General features: G+C 34.4%; 1 protein-coding gene across 5 annotated transcripts in view; it reads right to left on the reverse strand.

The window, feature by feature from the left end:
- LOC106669929 (zinc finger protein 1-like) overlaps window positions 1–20,180 on the reverse strand; it is a 565,181-nt gene that overhangs the window by 241,518 nt on the left and 303,483 nt on the right. For all 5 annotated transcript variants that reach the window (XM_014399811.2, XM_014399813.1, XM_024229161.1 and 2 more), the window contains exon 2: window positions 2,157–2,288. In XM_014399811.2, the coding sequence (XP_014255297.1) occupies window positions 2,157–2,288 (132 nt within the window). The remainder of the gene's footprint in view (window positions 1–2,156; window positions 2,289–20,180) is intronic.

Here is a 20,180-nt window from a genome sequence, read left to right on the forward strand (position 1 = left end):
AATATTTAGTTACTGAGTTGGTCGTATTATAGAAAGAGTGATCGAGTTAAAAACTGAATAATTTGAATATTAAGCGATTGAACTAGTTGGATAATTAAAATAAAGAATGTGAGTTAACGAAATCTAAACGATCAAATGAGTGAGAGCATTAGTAGGACAGCTATTCATTGATTAAAATATGCAATAAGAAATAATTAATGAGTAAGTGTTTATTTGATCATTGAGTGTTCACGCTAAGGAATGATCGAATGAACGATTATTTCAATAAAACTACAAATTTTTGGATGAGTAAGTTCGCCAGTTGGTGACAATATGTAAGTGAACATAGATGATGGCGTGATTGATTAAACTGATGTTCACGTGAGTGATGATTTAACCAATTGGTTGAATTTGTGAACTAATAGATAGTAAATTAGTATCTATACAAGGGTTCAGTTTTGTCTTGTAGACGAGTGATCATTGATATATGAATACATTTATGTGCTGAGTTAAAAATTGGGTTAAATAATGATAAAAGATTGATTGATAGGTAGAAATGAAAGGAAATTGTAAAAAAATAAGCGTGATAGAAAAATCGAAAATGAAGAGAAAACGAAAAAAGCAGAGATAGAAGGAGAAAGGATATGGAACATAAAGATATTCATGATGCTAACACATATCCACATATCATTCTATATAGCAGAAAAGGGTGGAATATTTGTAAGCATATTTTTAAGGTTCGCTCTTGTATTTTTTCCACTCGTAATAACTGCTTTATTGAATAACATATAGCTTCGATTATTTGGTCATTCTAATTTTAATTTCTTTAAAGTTTATTTGCTAAAATTTACAGAAAGCCACCAAATTGTTAAGATTCAAATATTTTTGTTTACCTCCTTTTGGTTGACTTGGAGAGCAAAATTTTATGGATATCTTCTCGGTATTGATTGAAAATCACGTCGGAGAAGAAATGGGGCGTTTGTCGGCGAGGGGGTGGGATAGGAAGACCTCAGATAAAAGGAGATTGTTACGAGCGACTGTTTCAATAAGGCCCTCACGTTTGCATGTGTCCTCTCCTCTCACTTTACGATCTGCAGAATTGGCCCGGCCCCGTCCTCGTCCTCCGCTGTTATTGCACTACACTCTCCCTTCTGACCCCGTGAGCCTAACGCATTTACATAGAACCTCGATAACACCACTCAAGGATTCTTCCCGGGACAAGCTTGTTTGTCGCCCGATGGTAAAAAGATTTCTAGAAGAAACACAACTTTGGCGCACAAAGTTGAATTCCTATGCGGGACATCGACTTCTTGAGATTTCGTCCCGGCCAGCATGACTTCAAGCTTGAAACGTTGTAAAAACAGCCTACTTGTGATTGCTTATGTTTTGCCTATAAAAAGTCTAAAGAGTAAGGAAAGATTCTTTATAAATTATTCAGAATTCGTGAGATGAAGTCTGGTGTGATGTAGCTTTCAGAAAAACATTTTCTTTATCGCGCCAACGTTTCGATCTTTAATGCAATCATCTTCAGGACTGGGGGGGGCATCATTTCAATAAAGATCGAAACGTTGGCACTATAAAGAAAATGTTTTTCTGAAACCTACATCACACCAGAGCGCATCTCACGATTTCTGAATAATTATCGATTAACTGTTACTAACCACCACACATTCTTTATAAACGTAAAAAATCTACATTTGCCGGAAAATACTGTACTTTTTGAAAGCAGTTCATAACAATCGTTTTCAGCTACAATTTAATTTCCCTTTAAAGAGGAAATGGGAAGAAGTGGAGCGTTGAAAAAGAGGGCGGTTACCAAAAAAAATGTGTCGGGCTTAGGTACAAATTACTGCAAGATCCGATAGAATTTAGGCTTAATTGTCCTTAAGGAAATTAACGTTCGAGGCTTTAACTTTTAACCGCTGCTCCGGCCCAAGACGTCTCATGATAATGAACTTGATTGCCCCGAGAAGAAAAGAGGGTGGACGTAAAAGTAAGAAGGGAGCCGAAGGTAAGCCGGTAGCATTAAAGAGCCGGGCGGCGTTGTTACTCTCCTAATTGCTCTAAGGCAAATCCTGAGCAATTAGATCAATTACAGACGTACGTTTTTTATTGCCAATTTATTTCAGGATTAGCTCAAAACGGCCGGCGGAGTCGGAAAAAGAAACGAAACTCACCATTGTCGTTGTCGCTCGTCGCTTGAGTTAGCAAAGTCATGTTCAGCTGGAGATGTTCTGCTCCTGGAGGCGGCCACGCAGCACCTACGCCGACGTCAGTCACGACCGCCTCTTCGCCTACTTCCACCTCAACTGAAACAAAAGTAACAAATAAATAAATTACAAATACGATAATACATAAACAGACAGAAATAATATTTTGTAGGAAAATAAAAAAAAACCTTGAAGGTTTTGGTTATGTCAAATTTCAGAGATACTTCATAAAATTTAAAAGTATGGATTTAGGAATCTACATAGCTTTCCATATAATCCATTAAAAATAATTTTTTAATATTAAACTGTTTATGGTTTATGCTAGGTTAAATTATTACATAATTTTTTTAAGCGATGTCCCCATCTTGGTTTTCAAAATATTAAATAAAATTGAATAATAGGATAATGTAAGTATTTTATTGTATACAATTGTTAGTTTATAGTATGTGTTAAGGTAGTATTCAGTTTTCTCCAAAGCTTTATAGCACTTTTTTCACCTAGTCTGCATTAAATATAGGAAGAATTTTACTTTAAAATATGCAATAAGCATAAAATTGTAAAGGGTAAAAATATCCGTAAAAAAACCCCAGGGATTGTACAAAATAAGAATGATATTAAACATAACACGTTGACACGGCGCTCATCATTGTAAGGTAAAGGTCCCGGGTTCGAATCCAGCGGCCCTGCATTGGCTTTTTCTCAAAAACACCGGCACCCCGAGGGTTGATATAACCTCTGCTGTTTGCAAACCCTCGTAAAAAAAATCAGATGCAGGTTTAGTTAGTTAAATAAATAAATAAGACAATAATAATATTCAAGTACATGCTAGACACATCAAATCAATTAACAGATATAAAAGACATCAATTTACATATTATTTATCATAGCAATTTGTTAAAACAGGATCATTGACAGACACACATTTCCCTTTGACACAGGTTCATTGTTTTTTCAAACAAAATGTGCTCAACTCTTTCATGCTCCTATGTACGGTAGTTCAAGATTTCCCTATTATAACTAAAAAATGGATGCTGTATACAAATGGATTATTAATGTAAGAAATATAAAAATTTCAATTGCTATATAGATGTGTGGTTTTAAGCTAGGTATGCTTCGGGTCACATGTAATATACGGAGTCCAAAATTACTCCAATTCTTAGAGGAGCATTTTGAACTACCTGGAGCTTTGCAAAACGTATTTCGATATATTACATTACATTTCATACATTCTGTAAGTTATAAAGGGATGTATGCATAGTTCATAAATACGTTTTTATTTTTACTGTCCATGAACGCTTATTGAAGACTCCTTAAGATGGTCTTGAGCATTTTTTTGAATATTGTAACTCAAAATAAGTATGGAATGCAGATACATTCCAATATATTTGACCGTTTTGATCCATGGTATTGGTAAATTACATATTAACATGATTGACAAGGCGCGGCGTCGAGTAAATTGTATCGCCTCAGACTTGCTACCGTTTGGTCTGATTCTGATTTAATTCTCCATTTGTCAGAATATTCAAAACATCTATTTATAGTTACTGATAATACTCTGCAAATAGAATCAATCCTATTTGAGGCTCTTATAAAGGTCGAATCATCAGCAAAGAGAGCCAGTTTAGCCGTGGTTTATAACTTGCACACGTCATTTATAAAGATGTTAAGGCTGGTCAAGAACTGACCCTTGGGGGCCCCAGCTGTTATACATATTAAAGGTTCCCTTCTGCCTTCAATATCTTCAAAGAATTTCAGTTACAATTGAATAATTGAAAGTGCATGGTGTGTACCAAAACAAGTGAGGTATGAAATTATCGTTACAATTTTTTTACTATAATTATTTTAATAAAAACAAGGAAGTAGCTGCTTGATGAAGGAAAAGATTGATCTCTGAACCTAATTGTGGTAAATATGTTTCCTTATAAATATATTTCTTATGAAGATTTTAATTCATTAAAAAAATTATATGATCACAATGGGAAATTGAGGGTTCTGACAAAGAGGACACATCCTTACGAAAGCCCAGGAAAGGGGAAACAAGATTGGCTAGGCTGAGGATAGGGCATTGTCGATTGACGCATGGTCACTTGATGTCCCGAGAGCCTGATCCAGTGTGTGCAGATTGCGGAGAAATAATCTCTGTTAAACATGTTTTAATAACTTGCAAAAAAATACATGACCTAAGAAATAAGTTCAAACTCGCAAATAATTTAAAAACTATACTTGGTGACAACATTAGTAACATCGAGAAACTATTTTCCTCTATGAATCCTGCCTAATAAACAGAATATAATTTTTCACATTCGAATTTTATATAGAAAACCGGAAGTTGCCAGGGAGATGGCTCCCATGATTTGCGGCTAACAACATACTTTCATGACACTTAATAGTTGTTTGCCTTTCAAAAAATAAAAAATAAAGAGATTGTCACATGTTTAAAAATTATATTATAACATTTAAGATAATATAAACAATGTTCAAAAAACACTGTAATTTAAAAACAGATTATATAAAAAAAAATCAAATCAAAGATTTTTAGGTTTAGGTCACTAAGAACTCTTTACGACCTTGTGCACAGCGATCAATATTGATCTATTGTGCAGTAAGGAGTTTTAGAATATCACATGTGTTAGAATATAAAAGCAAATATATAATTACAAATAATTCTTCAACATTATCAGCATATATTTTAAAAAATCAGCAAGGATAAAGCCAATTACATCTAAAACACCCAATTTCTCCATGACGGTTTCAAGGAATGTATCACCACATTCAAATTCACAAAATTTCATTAATTTACAATCTATGGATTCTAATAAAATGGGAGTAAAAATGTATATTATACAGCTCGATTATACGATACGATCCACAAAAATTTTATTATTAAAGTTACAATTTCCTGAAGGTGTTCCTTGAAAGCTCACTAAAAAAAGTGTTATCTTTTCTAATTGTCCTTAACTCTGCTTGTTTTATAATATATATTGAAAATCACTTAGCAGATTAAGACAATTAAACTTAATAATTTTTTAAGTATTTTTATTGATTTGTACTGATTGGAAAGGTATAAAGCAAATTCAATATCAAGAGGTTTTTGTTTTTCTTTTTGCTATATACCAGCCAACATAATTTGTATTTTGTTTGCTTTATTGTAGTAAATATATGTTTAAATTATTATAATTTACGGCCAATTCAGTTAATTTTCATTTAGCGCAAACATTAGACTATGGAAGAGGAAGGCAATTGGATTTGGGCTTTACCTTCCTTGGCAGACAGTTTCCTATAGCATGTTAGCATTAATTCGAAGCGTTATGTTTATCTTTACCTAACAATGTCCGGCTAAGCGGATTAAAGCAGACAATGCTACTTCCCCAATACCCGGAGAACATTACAACCCATTAAAGGTATGTGTACCACAGGATTAGACCAGTCCACTAAGCCTTAAATAATCATTCCAAAGCCCTCAGACCTTTCCACTTTATCCAAAACATCCCCTTCCGCTCCGACCGTTCCCGAAACTAAATCTTCTAAACACTCGAACAACTCCGAGATACGTTGCAGGATGATTTGTTAAATTTTTACAAGAAGGATATGAAAAGGGCAGTAAAAACGAGGGGCCCTCCGGTCGGCCCCGAATGTAAACCGCATCAAAACATGGCAACAGACAAAAGAAGTGTGCTGTTAAAATGATAACGGGCAACAATGGAGTCAGGGGGCAGAGGTCGGTAGATGCATATCTAAGAGGGCTGTATTATGCCCTTCGCCGGGCACCGCAATGCATACTGAATCTCACCTGTATAAATATACATGCATTCTATTGCACATTTCCCCGGCTATCTCCACCCCGCAAATCCAGAGCAGAGGGCACGTACCCGTTACGAGATTGCTAACCTTTCGGAAAAAGGGGATGAGGTCGGGGATGAAAAAATAATCGTCACTGGGTATTTTATATCATGGCATTATTAAACAGTTCTATCGTTTCGAAAAGACTATTCATGATACTTTTTGGGGGTAAAAACAGCAGAATCATCGTGAGTAAAAGATGATCGCTACCATAAAAAAATTGCATAAATCATATCAACTATTATCAAAAACCCATTATTTCCAATGTTGCGCAACGGCTCTTTTGAAATAGCACTGTTAAATGGAAGCAACTTTAGAAAATAAACAGCTAAAATTTATAAACACTTCACGAAGTTTAATATCATAATTGTATTAAACCTATTATATTTAAATATATATAATAATAGTACATACTATAGGCATATGGATGGTACTATAGGTAGTTGATTTGTTTCCTTCAACTTTTGAATCTGAAATAGATTTTTTTTTTTTTTAAGTTTTCGTTTCATGTTGTTGATAATATGTAATACAGTGTATTCTGATTGTTTTCTTTCATTTTATTATTATTATTATATTATTATTATTAATATTATTACATTCTTCCTGTGATTTTGTACGAACTAACGTTCTGTCGCTTTTGTTTTGTTTTATTTGGATCTTTTAAATTTATTTATTTATTTCTAAATATTATTTTTGGGCGACCACCGGCAGACGGTTAACCATGCCGCATCCTCAATGCTTGTATATCCTTATGTTCTTTGTTTATTCTTTTATTAATTTTAATAAAACATTATTATTATTATTATTATACCTTAATTGGTATTTTGTCTTAAACCAAATATTTTCCATTGTATAAATGATTACACAGATTTTAGACTACGTGCATACACAGTTTCATAGCATAATTTTCGTTTGTTCAAAACACACTTGTTATGTTCATCTGTAAGATCATCTTTTCTAATTTGTGACACAAAAATAACCAAATTATCACAGATTATTTACAGGTGATAGGCAGAATAAAAATGTAATCAGATTATGCTCTATTGTTATCCAAATTTCCCGTAATTTTCGTAAGTTTATTTCCTTATTTCTAAAAGAGATTGTCTGAAAATCCAATCCACAACGGACAGAGACAGAAATGGTGATATGAAATAGATAAACATCTATGTTTATTTATCCACTGACCATATTAATTATTTCAATTATTCTGCTTATCTAAGGTCTTGGTTGAGATGAAAAAGTTAATGTCACGAGCGGGATTCGAACCCACAATGTAAATCACGATAGCTCAAGTGGTTTGAGCAGCGGCGTACTGAGCCGAAGGTCGTGGGTTCGGATCCCCTTCGTGACACTGACTTTTTCATCTCAACCAAGACCTTAGATAAAAATAACAATTAATTGATCTATGTCTATTACAAAGATAAAAAGAGAAACATGGAAAGATTGCCAATAAGGAGGGAAGGGTGAAAAAGAAAGACTACTGAACTAATGGAAAACTAATGGAGTAAGAGAAGATGGTGAAAAGAGTGAGAGAGAGAGAGAGAGAGCGAGAATGAGAAGGGCAGAGAAAGAGGCAGATAAGGAGAAAAACAGAGAAAGAGAGAGAGAGAGAGAGAGAGAGAGAGAGAGAGAGAGAGAGAGAGATAGGCAGCGTAGGATACAGAACAACAAAAAGAAAGAAGGAGAAGGCTGAGACAGAGAAAGTGAAAGGGAGCGAGAAAGAAGGGCAGAGAAAGACGGTAAACAGAAAAGGTAAGGGAGAGTAAGAGGGTGAGAGTATGGGGGTTATGGAGAAAGCGGAGAAAAAGTGATAAAGAGGAAAAGCGAGAAAAAATGAGGGGACAAGGAAGGGGGACAGAAAGAGAGAATGGTAGATATAAAAAAGTTGAACACAAAAAATGAAAAAAAGCCAGGCGGAAAGGTTGAAGGCACAAAAAATACACACTAAAACAAAAGAGATAATGCGAATGAGATAGAGATAAGGGTGTTGGGAAGGTATAGCGACATTCAGGAAGAAAAGAGGGAGAAACGGGGAAAGAAAGAGGGAAGTACAGATAAAGAAGCGGTTAAACAGAAAAAGAGTGTGTGTGAGAGAGAGGAGCAAACGGGAAGGCGGAGAAAGAGACCGACTGAAGAAAGAGTGAGAGTGAAAGAGGTGGTGAGAGAAAGAGAGAGAGAGAGAGAGAGAGAGAGAGAGAGAAAATTTAAAAATAAGGATTGTGTGTAAATAAACAGATTGATTAATTAATTCTTAAATCAGGAAAAATGCGTAATTTACAGTAGCAACATCTATTGACAGAACGAGGGAGAGAATAAAATGGGGCGATGAGATAGAGTAAATGAGTGGGAGACAGAAGGAATGAGTGAGTGAGAGAGAGTGAGAGGGGAGAGAGAGAGTGAGAGGAGAGAGAGTGAGAGAACTCTGTAAGAAAATTCGGTCTTTCGAACAAAATTTCGCCTTCTTTTCCCCAGGGTACATCCAGAAAAAGTAAGAAAGAAAAATAAACAATGTAACAAAGTTAGTACACACAACAACAGACAAATCTCTGAGTTAGTGTTGAGGGACAGGTATATAAAGGGGAGGGTGGAGAAATAGATAGATTTATACAATATATAGAGAGACCGTTCGGTTCTTTAGCCTAAATTGACACAGAAGCACATGTATACATTAACCGAAATATTTTGACTTTTTGGAAATTTCTGTTGATTTGGTTTAAATAATAATGAAACTGGCTTGTTCGGCAGTGAAATGAAAAGAAACTGAAGACAAGAATATGTCATCTCTGAATCAGAAGAATGAAGTTAGCTACTATTTCTTATAAGTTTTAAAATTATGAAAATTAGTAATTTTAACACTTCTGATGAAGTATTACGAATGTACAAAATGATTCATTTTCACAAAAATTTCCGTTATTTTGTAGTGGTCCTAATTGTAAAATAGGTATATTTTATTGAGAAAGGAACATTTCGGGAGAAAGAAAGAAAGAGAAAGAGAAAAAGAAAGAGAACGAGAAAGAAAGAAAGAGAGATGGGGAGAGAGAGAGAGAGAGAGAGAATGAGAGAGAGAGAGAGCGAGAGAGAGAATGAGAGAGAGAGAGAGAGAGAGTAAAGCGGAATAAGTGTTTTTTTTTAAATAATAAAACTTTCAACCTTCAGCTATAAGATCATATTATACTATTTCATTATACTAATTTTATTATTCTAAAACGTAAATTATGCAATAAACCTGAATGATAATGATAAAGATTTTGAAATTGAAGAAAGACATACGTATAATTTAATTAAATTGCACGTAATGTTATTCACATACAACGAAATTGACGCCAAGTCCGTAACCTTCTTACTAATTAACGGCTGAGAAGATTGTGCACTGGTAACTAAATCACAGGTGACGGTAACATACATTAACTATAGCATTTAGCGCCTATTTAATTGTGAGTGAATAAGAAAACATGTATTATAATTTTTATATTTAGTTTCGCTTTTATCTCAATAAGTTTGATAAAACAAATTAAATCATACGTTCTGTTAGTCATACAAGGAATTACAGGTAACGTTTCACATCCATCGTAAATTTTTTATTTATTACCAGCTGATCAGATTGATTACTGGTAACTATATTGTCACTGGTTACTATACAGGGTGAATTGCTACTCGTGCTACAAACTTCTCCAGTAGATTCTTCACCCTAAAATGAACAAAAAAGTTCATATTGTCCATGGTCCGATTCTCAACCATTTCAGAGTAATTTCGCTTTTTATCGATTTTGAAAGATATCACGTCCTGGCGTCGGAAAATCGTGATATCTTTTAATCTAAACATTTCTCTGAAAATCTAATAGCACCGTTGAAATTCCCGTTAATTTTTCAATAAGAAGATGACGGTGGCAAAATGTTTGGGCTAATTTTTTGTGTTTTATTTCAGCCAGAACTACAAAAAGAGTGGAAAATTGTGTAAATCGGAAAGTGTATAAAGTAATCCAGAGTTTCTAATTTTAGTCTCAGAAGGCAGCAAATTTGAGGAAAACTACCTGATTTAATAACGCTTCCAACGCACTCGTCATTTTCTTATTTAGTGGTTGTGAGACCAAGATGTTGATGACAAAAAGAGAAAAAATGGTGGTTCAAGGATTGCTAATGTTTGAGAGTGACTTGCTACTCGTGCTACAAACTTCACCAGTAGATTCTTGACCCTAAAATGAACAAAAAAGTTCATATTGACCATGGTCCGATTCTCAACCATTTCAGAGTAATTTCGCTTTTTATCGATTTTGAAAGATATCACGTCCTGGCGTCGGAAAATCGTGATATCTTTTAATCTAAACATTTCTCTTAAAATCTATAAGCACCGTTGAAATCCCCGTTAATTTTTCAATAAGAAGATGAAGGTGGCAAAACGTTTGGGTCTTTCTTCCTTGACCTTCTAGCTGTTTGTAAACTTCTTAAGCATTACATACTAAATGGGCATTAAATTAAATTAAAAAATTTCAATGGAATTATGATTTTGATTCTCTCTAAAAATTAACGGGGATTTCAACGGTGCTTATAGATTTTAAGAGAAATGTTTAGATTAAAAGATATCACGATTTTCCGACGCCAGGACGTGATATCTTTCAAAATCGATAAAAAGCGAAATTACTCTGAAATGGTTGAGAATCGGACCATGGACAATATGAACTTTTTTGTTCTGGAGAAGTTTGTAGCACGAGTAGCAATTCACCCTGTATAATTATTTAGTTACATTTACACCAATTGTTTATGCATACTTATGTAGTATAAACGACATTGAAGTGATTTCACAACTGTCTTTTAATAATTAAAGTCTCTATTTTTAATAATTAAAATGTAATGAGTGGTAAGGTTAAATATTTAGGAATCAAATCGACCTCAGTAATCAGTTAATCATGTACAGGTTCATCGACCTGTTCATAAGTGTCGCGCGAAACCCTCCCGGTTATGGCTCATTCGAGCTTGAAACGCATTGTCGAAGAGTCGAATCCGAAATGCCGATCCTGTCTTCACATCAATATTGGTCTAATACGGAGAAGCCAATAAATATATATTTGAGACGGGCGGTTTGTGCCATTGTAAGGTGGAGTGCAATAAAGCTTCCATGGCGGGAGGGTCGTCGTCATAACAATAACTTTAGGGGTAGTTTCCTCTTGACAACCTGACAAGCCTCTCCGGCGTCACTCTTCCCTCTGATTTATCAAATATAACTTCATTCTTATTCTTCATCAACCTTATGAATTCCCCTGCCAACTTTTCTATTTCCAATGTATAACCTACTTTGGCAACTGTTGTGAATGTAAAAAGCCCCTGTGGGACTTATGCAAATATATTTACGAGGTAGTCTGCTTTTCATTGTCAAACAAAATGAAATGGCTTCTTCGCTTTTCAACCTTAATATCCTTTGTTAAAAGAAATTCGAAGGGCTTTCTTTTCTTTATGTTTCAAACTTTATACTCTTATAGAAAAGTTGACAATATCTTAGGATCTTCTGGGATAAAAGCAAAAAAAGCTGCACGGATAGCCCAAGACGTATTATAACAAATTGCAAGTGAGTTTATACAATTTCTATTTATATTGCAACGTATTTTCATACCATGAAATTTCTTAATCGAGCAGAATCAAATCATACAACGAAATTTTTATGTTTCTGTCTAGCACATCTGAGGAGGATGTGTCACAAGCCGAGATTCATTGGTAAAACGTCTCAACGATGATCTTGTTTTCTGGTTTTAATGAGTTCATCTTTGTTCAGTAGGTGTAATGACAGTTCAGATGATAGATAGCAGATTCAGATATGTCAGTCATGAGTCATATAAAATTCAACATTTCGGGACTGTGACGTTTTATTCTCATGGTTTATTGACCCAAACGCCTATAAATAATAATTACATGGTATCTAAAAAGTGATTATATAGGTAACAAGAAAAACAATAATTTTTAGTATGAAACTTTACCTTCAAGGAGTCTTAAATACTGTCTTTCGTCGTGATATTTATTGGTTTTTGGCCAATTTTTAAACATGGAATATTCAAAACCGATTGACAAATACAATTTCTTTTTATCACTTAGCTCTGAATGAGGTAACAAATAACTTTTCCATCAAAGGCGGCAATCACTCCTTCTTTTTTTGGTTACATTTTTTACGAGGGATCGCAACAGCAGAGGTCATATAAACCCTCAAGGTGCGGTGTTTTTGAAAAAAAAAAAATGTCGGGTTTGAATACCGGGCCGCTGGATTCGAACCCGGGACTTTTACCTTACAGTGATGAGCGCCGTGTCAACGCCTAAACCGTTGCGGCCTTCATTTTTTATTATTAATTTAATTACTATCGGTACAAATTATATATATTATGTGACTGTTCATGACGCGCTCCTGGAGGAAATAAATTTAAGAGCTCGGTTCTAAATTCTTTCCAGACGTCTGACGTCGCCTTTGTTGGAGGGCGCCTATACAATCCCTGCATATTCCAAATTCGATCGAACTAGGGATTGAAATAACCAACTATTGAAGAAGGCGACATGGCGAAGCACATCTGGCAGACCAAAAGAGTGTGGTTGAATGAATGAATGAGTAAAAAAAAACATTGTATTAGATAAACAAAAGAGAAAAAAATAAATTGAACATAACTAAAAAGCACCTAACGGAAATGGTAATCAATGCCGGATTCGGATTATAAATTTTCAATAAACAAACAAAACAAGTCTAAAAATATGTTCTTAAGGAATAAACGAAAGAGAAAAACTATATAAATAGTGGGGCACGTGGCTCTCATATATACAATAAACATTTAATAATTGAAATAAAAAACTAGTTCTTTTCTGTAGTTCTAAGCTTCCATCGCAAACTTTACTAAATTTAAGCACTCAAGATTATTTAATAAAGACATTAGGTATGGTCAATGTGGGCAAACCTATAAGCCGTACTCGGAATTCCGCCAAAACTGGGCATTCTGCAAAAAAGGGAAAACTATCTTTTAGAGCAGTTATAGGAACTGTTGACTATTGCGGTATTATAATTAAGTTAAAGTAACTCGCACCGAACTTAGAAAATCCAGCGAGCTAGCGGAATGGACGGAATTTTAGAACTTTTCTCTATGTTCAAGAAAGATTGATTGACATTAAGATCTTTATATAGCAAAAACCTAGAGGAATTTTGAGCATGAACGAGACACATTTCACTGTGTGAGATTTGTGGATATGGTTGATCAATTTTGAGTGTAAAAGTGGCCACTCTTTATAATTGTCCAGGGAAAAATTGTCATTGAGTTGAAATTGTTGAGCCAACGTATTCCAGAAAGAGAACCATGATATTTTGCCCCTTATGATTTCCAACGCAACATTCCTGGGAAGGGGGTGGTTGGAAGGTTTAGGTCCCTGAAGACATAGGAAATAAATTTAATGTAAATTAAAACAATAGTTCAACTCGGGTCTCAAGGTAGATCATGTAGTGTGGTTAGACAAACCAAATGATCGGTAAGCAACCAAATTACAGATTTCTATTATTCAATATTTGAACTATCAACTAAGTAGAACATAAAAACATCATTGGGCCCATTGTTTCTGCCTATACGCGCAGATTCTTTACAATTACATTCTAAAAATAACTGTAAATTACTTGTAAGTGTATTTTTCACTTTTCGGTGTATGTGAAGGGCAATATAATACGTGTAATACGTTAATAAAAACTTGTTTAAAAAATTGACCGGACGTCTAATATAAGACTCGGTTTGTTCAAAAAGTACCCAACAATATACTTTACGCAAGGTTGTAATAGTTTGAAAATCTATTAAATTTAATTCACTGGTGTAGGGCTCACCTCTGAGTGGATAAGGACCCTTTCCTGTTTATAATGGATTAGGACGGTATGCGGTTACCGCTTCCCTTTAAGAGGATCAAGCACGCATTGGGGTAGGTGTTGAGAGGTGTAGCCTGAGGTATTTGGCCAACTAAGTGGCCCATTCGTGACCCTGAATAAAATCAAAGTCCGAAAACGTTCTAACCACCTTATATTCCGCTACAATAAAATAAATTTTGAACAATGTGATTTCAACTCAGGACACAAAAATGAATATCATGTCGTTAAACGAGTTTATACATTGTACGTAAAAAGCAGACTACATTATTTATTCTACTGCTTGTTAGTTCGAATGTATGTCTTTGTCTCCATAAAAATTTGAAATACAAATAAACGTGCTTTAGAATAGTACAAATCGGAGTTCTGCGGCAGAATTGAACGGTTAAAGTATACCGAGGCGTAGGCAAAAAGGCCCTTACGCCCATCTCGGATATGATAAATAATAAAGTCCGTGCAAAACAAATGTAGGTATGGAGCCGGGACGAGGGTGGAATGGCAAGTGGGGCATTACTCAGGACGGCGTGCTCCGACAATACCACCTCGGATCATCCAGTCGTTAGCCTTTACCACTCACCGGATTACAAACCCCCCACCACCAGGCGAAAATATTTATTTATCAGAACAGTCCGGCAGTCCGATCCGGTTATCTGTCAAAAAGATCGTAGCCCAAGGCGAGAATTGGTTTACTCCCTTGACCATATCCAATATTGAATCTGAGGCCGCTAAGAAATGTGCCAGGTTAGCAAAGATGAGATGAGAAACATCCATATGAGTCATCCTTTGGATTTTATGGATTTTTGTCTTGTGATCTTTCCTCCTTGAAACCTTTTTTTGGCTGTTAATAAAAATGTGTTATTTTTTATTCACCCCTAATAAAAAACTTAACACAGAGGATGACCCTAAATACCCAGCTCTTTGGGAAAGAGAAAATGAACCTTACAATAAAATTTATGAAAATACAAACAATAACTTTTTAATTAATTAATCTTTAAGTAAGATATTGGTTGAGATAAAAATAGTCAGTGTCTCGAGCGGGATTCGAACCCAAGATCTTCGGCTAAATACGCCGCTGCTCTACTACTTGGGCTATCGTGACTTCGATCCACACAGACACCAACATCCCTTCTCAGCCCCACCTTTTTTGAATTTCCCCTTCTTTTTGCCATTTTTCAAAGGTCGCCAATCGGACCAGGAAACCTAATCGATAAACAATAACATACATTCCATTTGTACCAATCATCTCTGTTTGATGTCAGACGGAATCCTATCATCTTCAGGGGTTAATTAATTTACTGAAGATAGCGAAGTCTTACACATCAAATCATTGTTGATTTGAGATGATCAGAACTAACAATCGCAAAATAAGTAAGGTTCTAGAGAAACAGAGGAAATAGGCGATGAATTTGGTACATACGAGATTACCATTGGAACAACCATGGTTTTTCTTTGACATTTGCAGCCCCACTTTGTACAAATTTATTGCTCATTGCCCCTAAAATAACTGTCCAAAGTAGATAACCGGTTGGGAAGATACGGACGAAAGGATAATCGCACAAATTAAAACGAGATTCAAAATGAATCAGAGCTCTTCCCTAATTTAATAACGGGGCGATCGGACGGCGCGGGGGAAGTTTGTCTATGTGAAAAAAAAGGGTGAACGCAATTTGGAGACCCCCTCGCAGGGGAAAATAACATTACACGGTATGATATTTCATCAATATATAGGGCACGTGCGACGAGATAACTTGAGAGAGAAAAAAATCTATCCTACGGCCATAAAGGGATGCAGGGTGGGATCTCGCCGGCACACGTCACTCTTCACGCTCCTCCTCGAGGGTCGTATCCACGAGTTAATTCTGTATAAAACGACCAGGTGGTGACGCACTAATGACGTCATAGGTCACCCCCCTGCGACCCCTCGTAATTGTATCAATCGGCCATTTCGAAAGATTGGGGGTGGCTTTTAGAATAAATGATTTAATGCCCTCCTCTCGGAAGTAATGCCCCTGAATGGAAGGTACGCCTGCCCCTTGGCATTACGTCCAAATCGCCTTTTTACCATATCCTAAATCATTCAGCTTACTGGATTTCAGTCAGTTGAATTATAATCTCATATTTTCAAGAATAGTATTATTATTAACTTTACTGTTAAGTTAAAATAGCATTACAGACTTAATTAAAATGAACCAGTTTCATAATGGATACCTTTTATGTCGACAGTTTTCTTTAATTGATCACATTTTGTTTACAATAATACTGAATTTCTCATACTTCTCAAAACAACGTATAAAAATCCTGTGTTCTTTTTGTGATTAGAGACCAGGGGGTGTTTATCAAAAAGCGCAGAAAACGCTTTTTTTAATTTAATTACTTAGTACCTTCCTCAGGCCGAGGTACGCCTACTGTAGGCAAAGTTGGGCCGCAGAATTGCTAAATCTCCTATAATCCTACTATAGGACGGAGGACCAGAGTCATAAGGTTCTCTTGTTGTTATCATGGATGTGGCAAAAACAAACAGAATCAGATAACACACTTATGACTGCAGAGATTCAAGTAGAACTGGTACATTGTAAAAAATAGCGAAAAGAATAAACACGCATTTAACTTTGAATATATTAAATTTAGGACAAGCGAACCTCACCTGGGTCGGAGACTGATAAAAAAATAAATTATGTATATTTTCAAAGATGAAAATGCTTGTAATTTGCAGTCGGACATAAATGGTTTAAGTTCAGTATACGGGGTGTTCGGCTACTCGTGTTACAAAACTTTGCCAGTAGATTCTACATTCAAAATGGGACCAAAAAGTCCTAATTAACTATGGTCTGATTCTCAACAGTTTCGGAGTTATTCCCTTTTTTCTGATTTTTTAAGATTTCACGACCTTGCTTCAAATAAACAATGGTAACTCCAAAACTAAAAGGTTTTGGACAAATTCGTTGATGCTATTGAGAACTATATAAAATTTCCAATAAGATATGATCAATTTGTAAACATTGGTGATATAAGCGTTTTAGTAGCCAGAATATTGAAAAATAATTTTTTGTTCAATGTTGAAAAACTTACTATGTTGATTCTAAACTACTATTTCCAAACCAAGAGACCAGCAAATTAGAGAAAATGTATTCCATTTAATATCCTTTTTAGTAGTGAAATTGTTTTCCTAATTACTTTTTTTAACAATGAAGAAATTGATGATGGAGAGGTACAAACCATGGTTGATGGATTGATAAGGTGAAAAAAAGAGAATGTAAAAACTTAAGGAAATTTTGAATGAATTTATTAAGCGTTTTTTAATTTGGGTAACAAAACGAAATAGTGCAACTGTTTACTTATTTACCAACACGACTGCAACTTTGATTATTGTATTAATATTCCCAGAAAAAAAAGAATTTTAAGATTAAAAAAGTTTTTAGGTCAATCACCATAGTAAGTTTTGCAACTTTGAAAAAAAAAAATTTTTTTTCAAAGTTCTGGCTGCTAAAACACTTATTTGACTAACGTTTACAAGTTTAGTATTGGACACATCTTATTGGAAATTAACGTAGTTTGTAATGGTATCAACGGATTTGACCAAAACCTTTTAGTTTTGGAGTTAACGTTGTTTATTTGATGTAAGGTCGTGAAATCTTAAAAAAATCAGAATAAGTGGAATAACTCGGAAACTGCTGAGATTCGGACCTTAGTTAATTCGAACGTTTTGGTTCCATTTTGAACGTAGAATCTAATGGCAAAGTTTGCAACACGAGTAGCGGAACACCCTGTACAGTAGGATTTTAAATTATGAACATACAGATGACAACTGTTTTTAGTAAAATGTATAAATATGTCTTCAAAATAATTACTTTATTAATTATTTATTTATTTTATTGCATTTTTATTCTTATTTATTAAGTATTTATTTGAATTGTAACTCATGTTATGTAAAAAGATTGTTAACCTAGTACATTAAAAGAGAACTATAGCTAATAATTTAGTATGATCTATGAATGCAAAGGAGAGAGAAAATTTGTTAAAAGCTTCCTCCCTATACAGGATATAAACCATACCTGAGAAAAACCTCACACAAGTCATTGTTGTATTTATTTTAACTGTGTGAGATATATTATATAAAACTAGATAAGTCATTTCATAGATGAAAAGATAAAGAAAATAGTGGAAAGTTTTTCAGTGTAAAGATGAAAATAAAATAATTTAATTTCATATACTTCTGTCTAAAAATCAAAGTAAAACAAAAAACTGTGTCTTGTTCTTATATATATTTGATGTTAAATTGCCAAAAATTAAAATATTTAATATATCCTTTTGGAGAGCCCTGAAGAAGGTACAATAAAGTTTCGAAAGCTAGGCGAAGATTTAAAATTTAAAATATTTTCTTTGACCACATCCTGGGCATAAGGTGGTCTAATAAATCTACAAAACAGTCAAAAGGACTCTGAGAATGCTGGCTCTTCCCTGGTATTCAGGTAAGCCAATAAGGGCTATAATAGAAGAGCGTATTCAAAATAACTTAAAACAAACTACACCTAAATTATGAAAACGAGGTAGATACTAAAATTATAATAATGAATCAAGAAGAAAACGCATATCCATACAAACACATAACATAATATTTTCCCGCAATATTTTAAATTTTATTTCTGTTTGGGTATCTAGTTTTCATTCCTATTTTTATATTGGTCAATTGACTTGGCTTTTCTTTTTTTTTTTTTTCTTTTTTTATATAACTTTCCTTTAAGGAAAGCTAACTTATGGCATTACGTTAATCATATTAGCCAATGATTGTAATTATGGATAATTTTATTTAAGAAAAAACGTTCTCTTATTTTTATGTCTGTTATATTATGATTTTATTGCGGTAAATGTATTTAATTAAGGGTTCAATTATATCAGATCTGTGGGAGTAACATAGGAGATTGGACACTGTNTCCATGTGTTCGGAGAATTTGTCTGGAGGATCTTTCCCCCCGCTTGAACTTGACATGGCAAAATGAAATAGAAATTAGACAAGAATATAAATTAAATTAGAATAATTATTCTATATAATCCTTATATGGAAGAATGATTTTTCGATTGTTCGAGGTAAACAGCACAATTATCCGTGAACGGAGATAAGACCAGAAACACGTCCGCACCTTATCGAATCCACAATACGACTGAGCTTTTCTTTGCATACGCATATTTATCATTTCTTTTGTCGTATTTCAATGTTTTGTAGAAGATTTATTTTTTAAAGTCTAATTTTTTCTTTAATATTTCCATAATTTTTTATGCTTAGAAGTTCTAAATTTACATGTTTTTATTATATTTACAGGCTTTCATAGTTAAGACTTTTTTGCATTATTATTTATCTTTCTACCTTCTACTTATCTTTGAATGTCTACTTTTTTTTAAAATTTATATTCTAGATTTATAGCATCCCTATTGTTATTTATAGTTTTATGTTATCGACACTGTTTCATCACATGGTGTATCTTTAACAAATTTGGGTCCGTTTCGACTCTCATTTGATTCTAATGTCGCCCTGTCAAATGAATGTTAATTTTGGGGTTCTGCAATATTGGAAACCTTGTATAAAAATCAAAAGTTTTATATTCAAAGTGTGACTTGTATCTTAGAATAATTATGAAAAACGTTTAATCAACAAATTTATTTTCTGTGCATGAAAACAGTACGTAATGTTATTGAGGACACTGTGAACACATGAAGTGCACTAGAGTTTTTAAACCTGAGACCACATGTTCTGAATGGAAAAAAAAGTTCCAAATATATCTTTTCACGGAACTAAAACATACTCTGACTTTATATATTAAAAACAAATTCTTATAAGAACGACCTAAACTCAACCGGTTTAAATGTTCGCCACGTTTACGTGGGCACAAGTGTCCCTCGCAGATAAGTTTGCATCTGCTCAGCTGACTCCCCCACAACAACCTCGGCTGATTTACATGTGAAAAGAACGAAAACACAATAGCCGAGGTTCGTAATCAATGGCCAGGGCGAAATGAATTATATACACGTGTCGCCTTTAGTGAGACGAACCGACCTGGAACTAACTCTGGACAAACTATCGCCCCGGCGTTTAACACGTTCCGAGACCGACGGAACGGAAAGACGATGCGGAAACGGACTTATTTTCGTACGTCTGTACTGTTCCAATGGCCAAAATTAGAAAGCTAAGATCAAATTGCAAGCTGGGTGCTTACAAACCTCTTTAAATAACTGGGTAAAAGACATCAAAGCTTGCGTATCACGTGCAAAAAGCACCCTGTATAGCAATTGTCG

Source organism: Cimex lectularius, unplaced genomic scaffold (assembly GCF_000648675.2).
Source record: "Cimex lectularius strain Harlan isolate CLEC.00 unplaced genomic scaffold, Clec_2.1 scaffold20, whole genome shotgun sequence".
In the NCBI taxonomy this organism is placed as follows: domain Eukaryota; kingdom Metazoa; phylum Arthropoda; class Insecta; order Hemiptera; family Cimicidae; genus Cimex; species Cimex lectularius.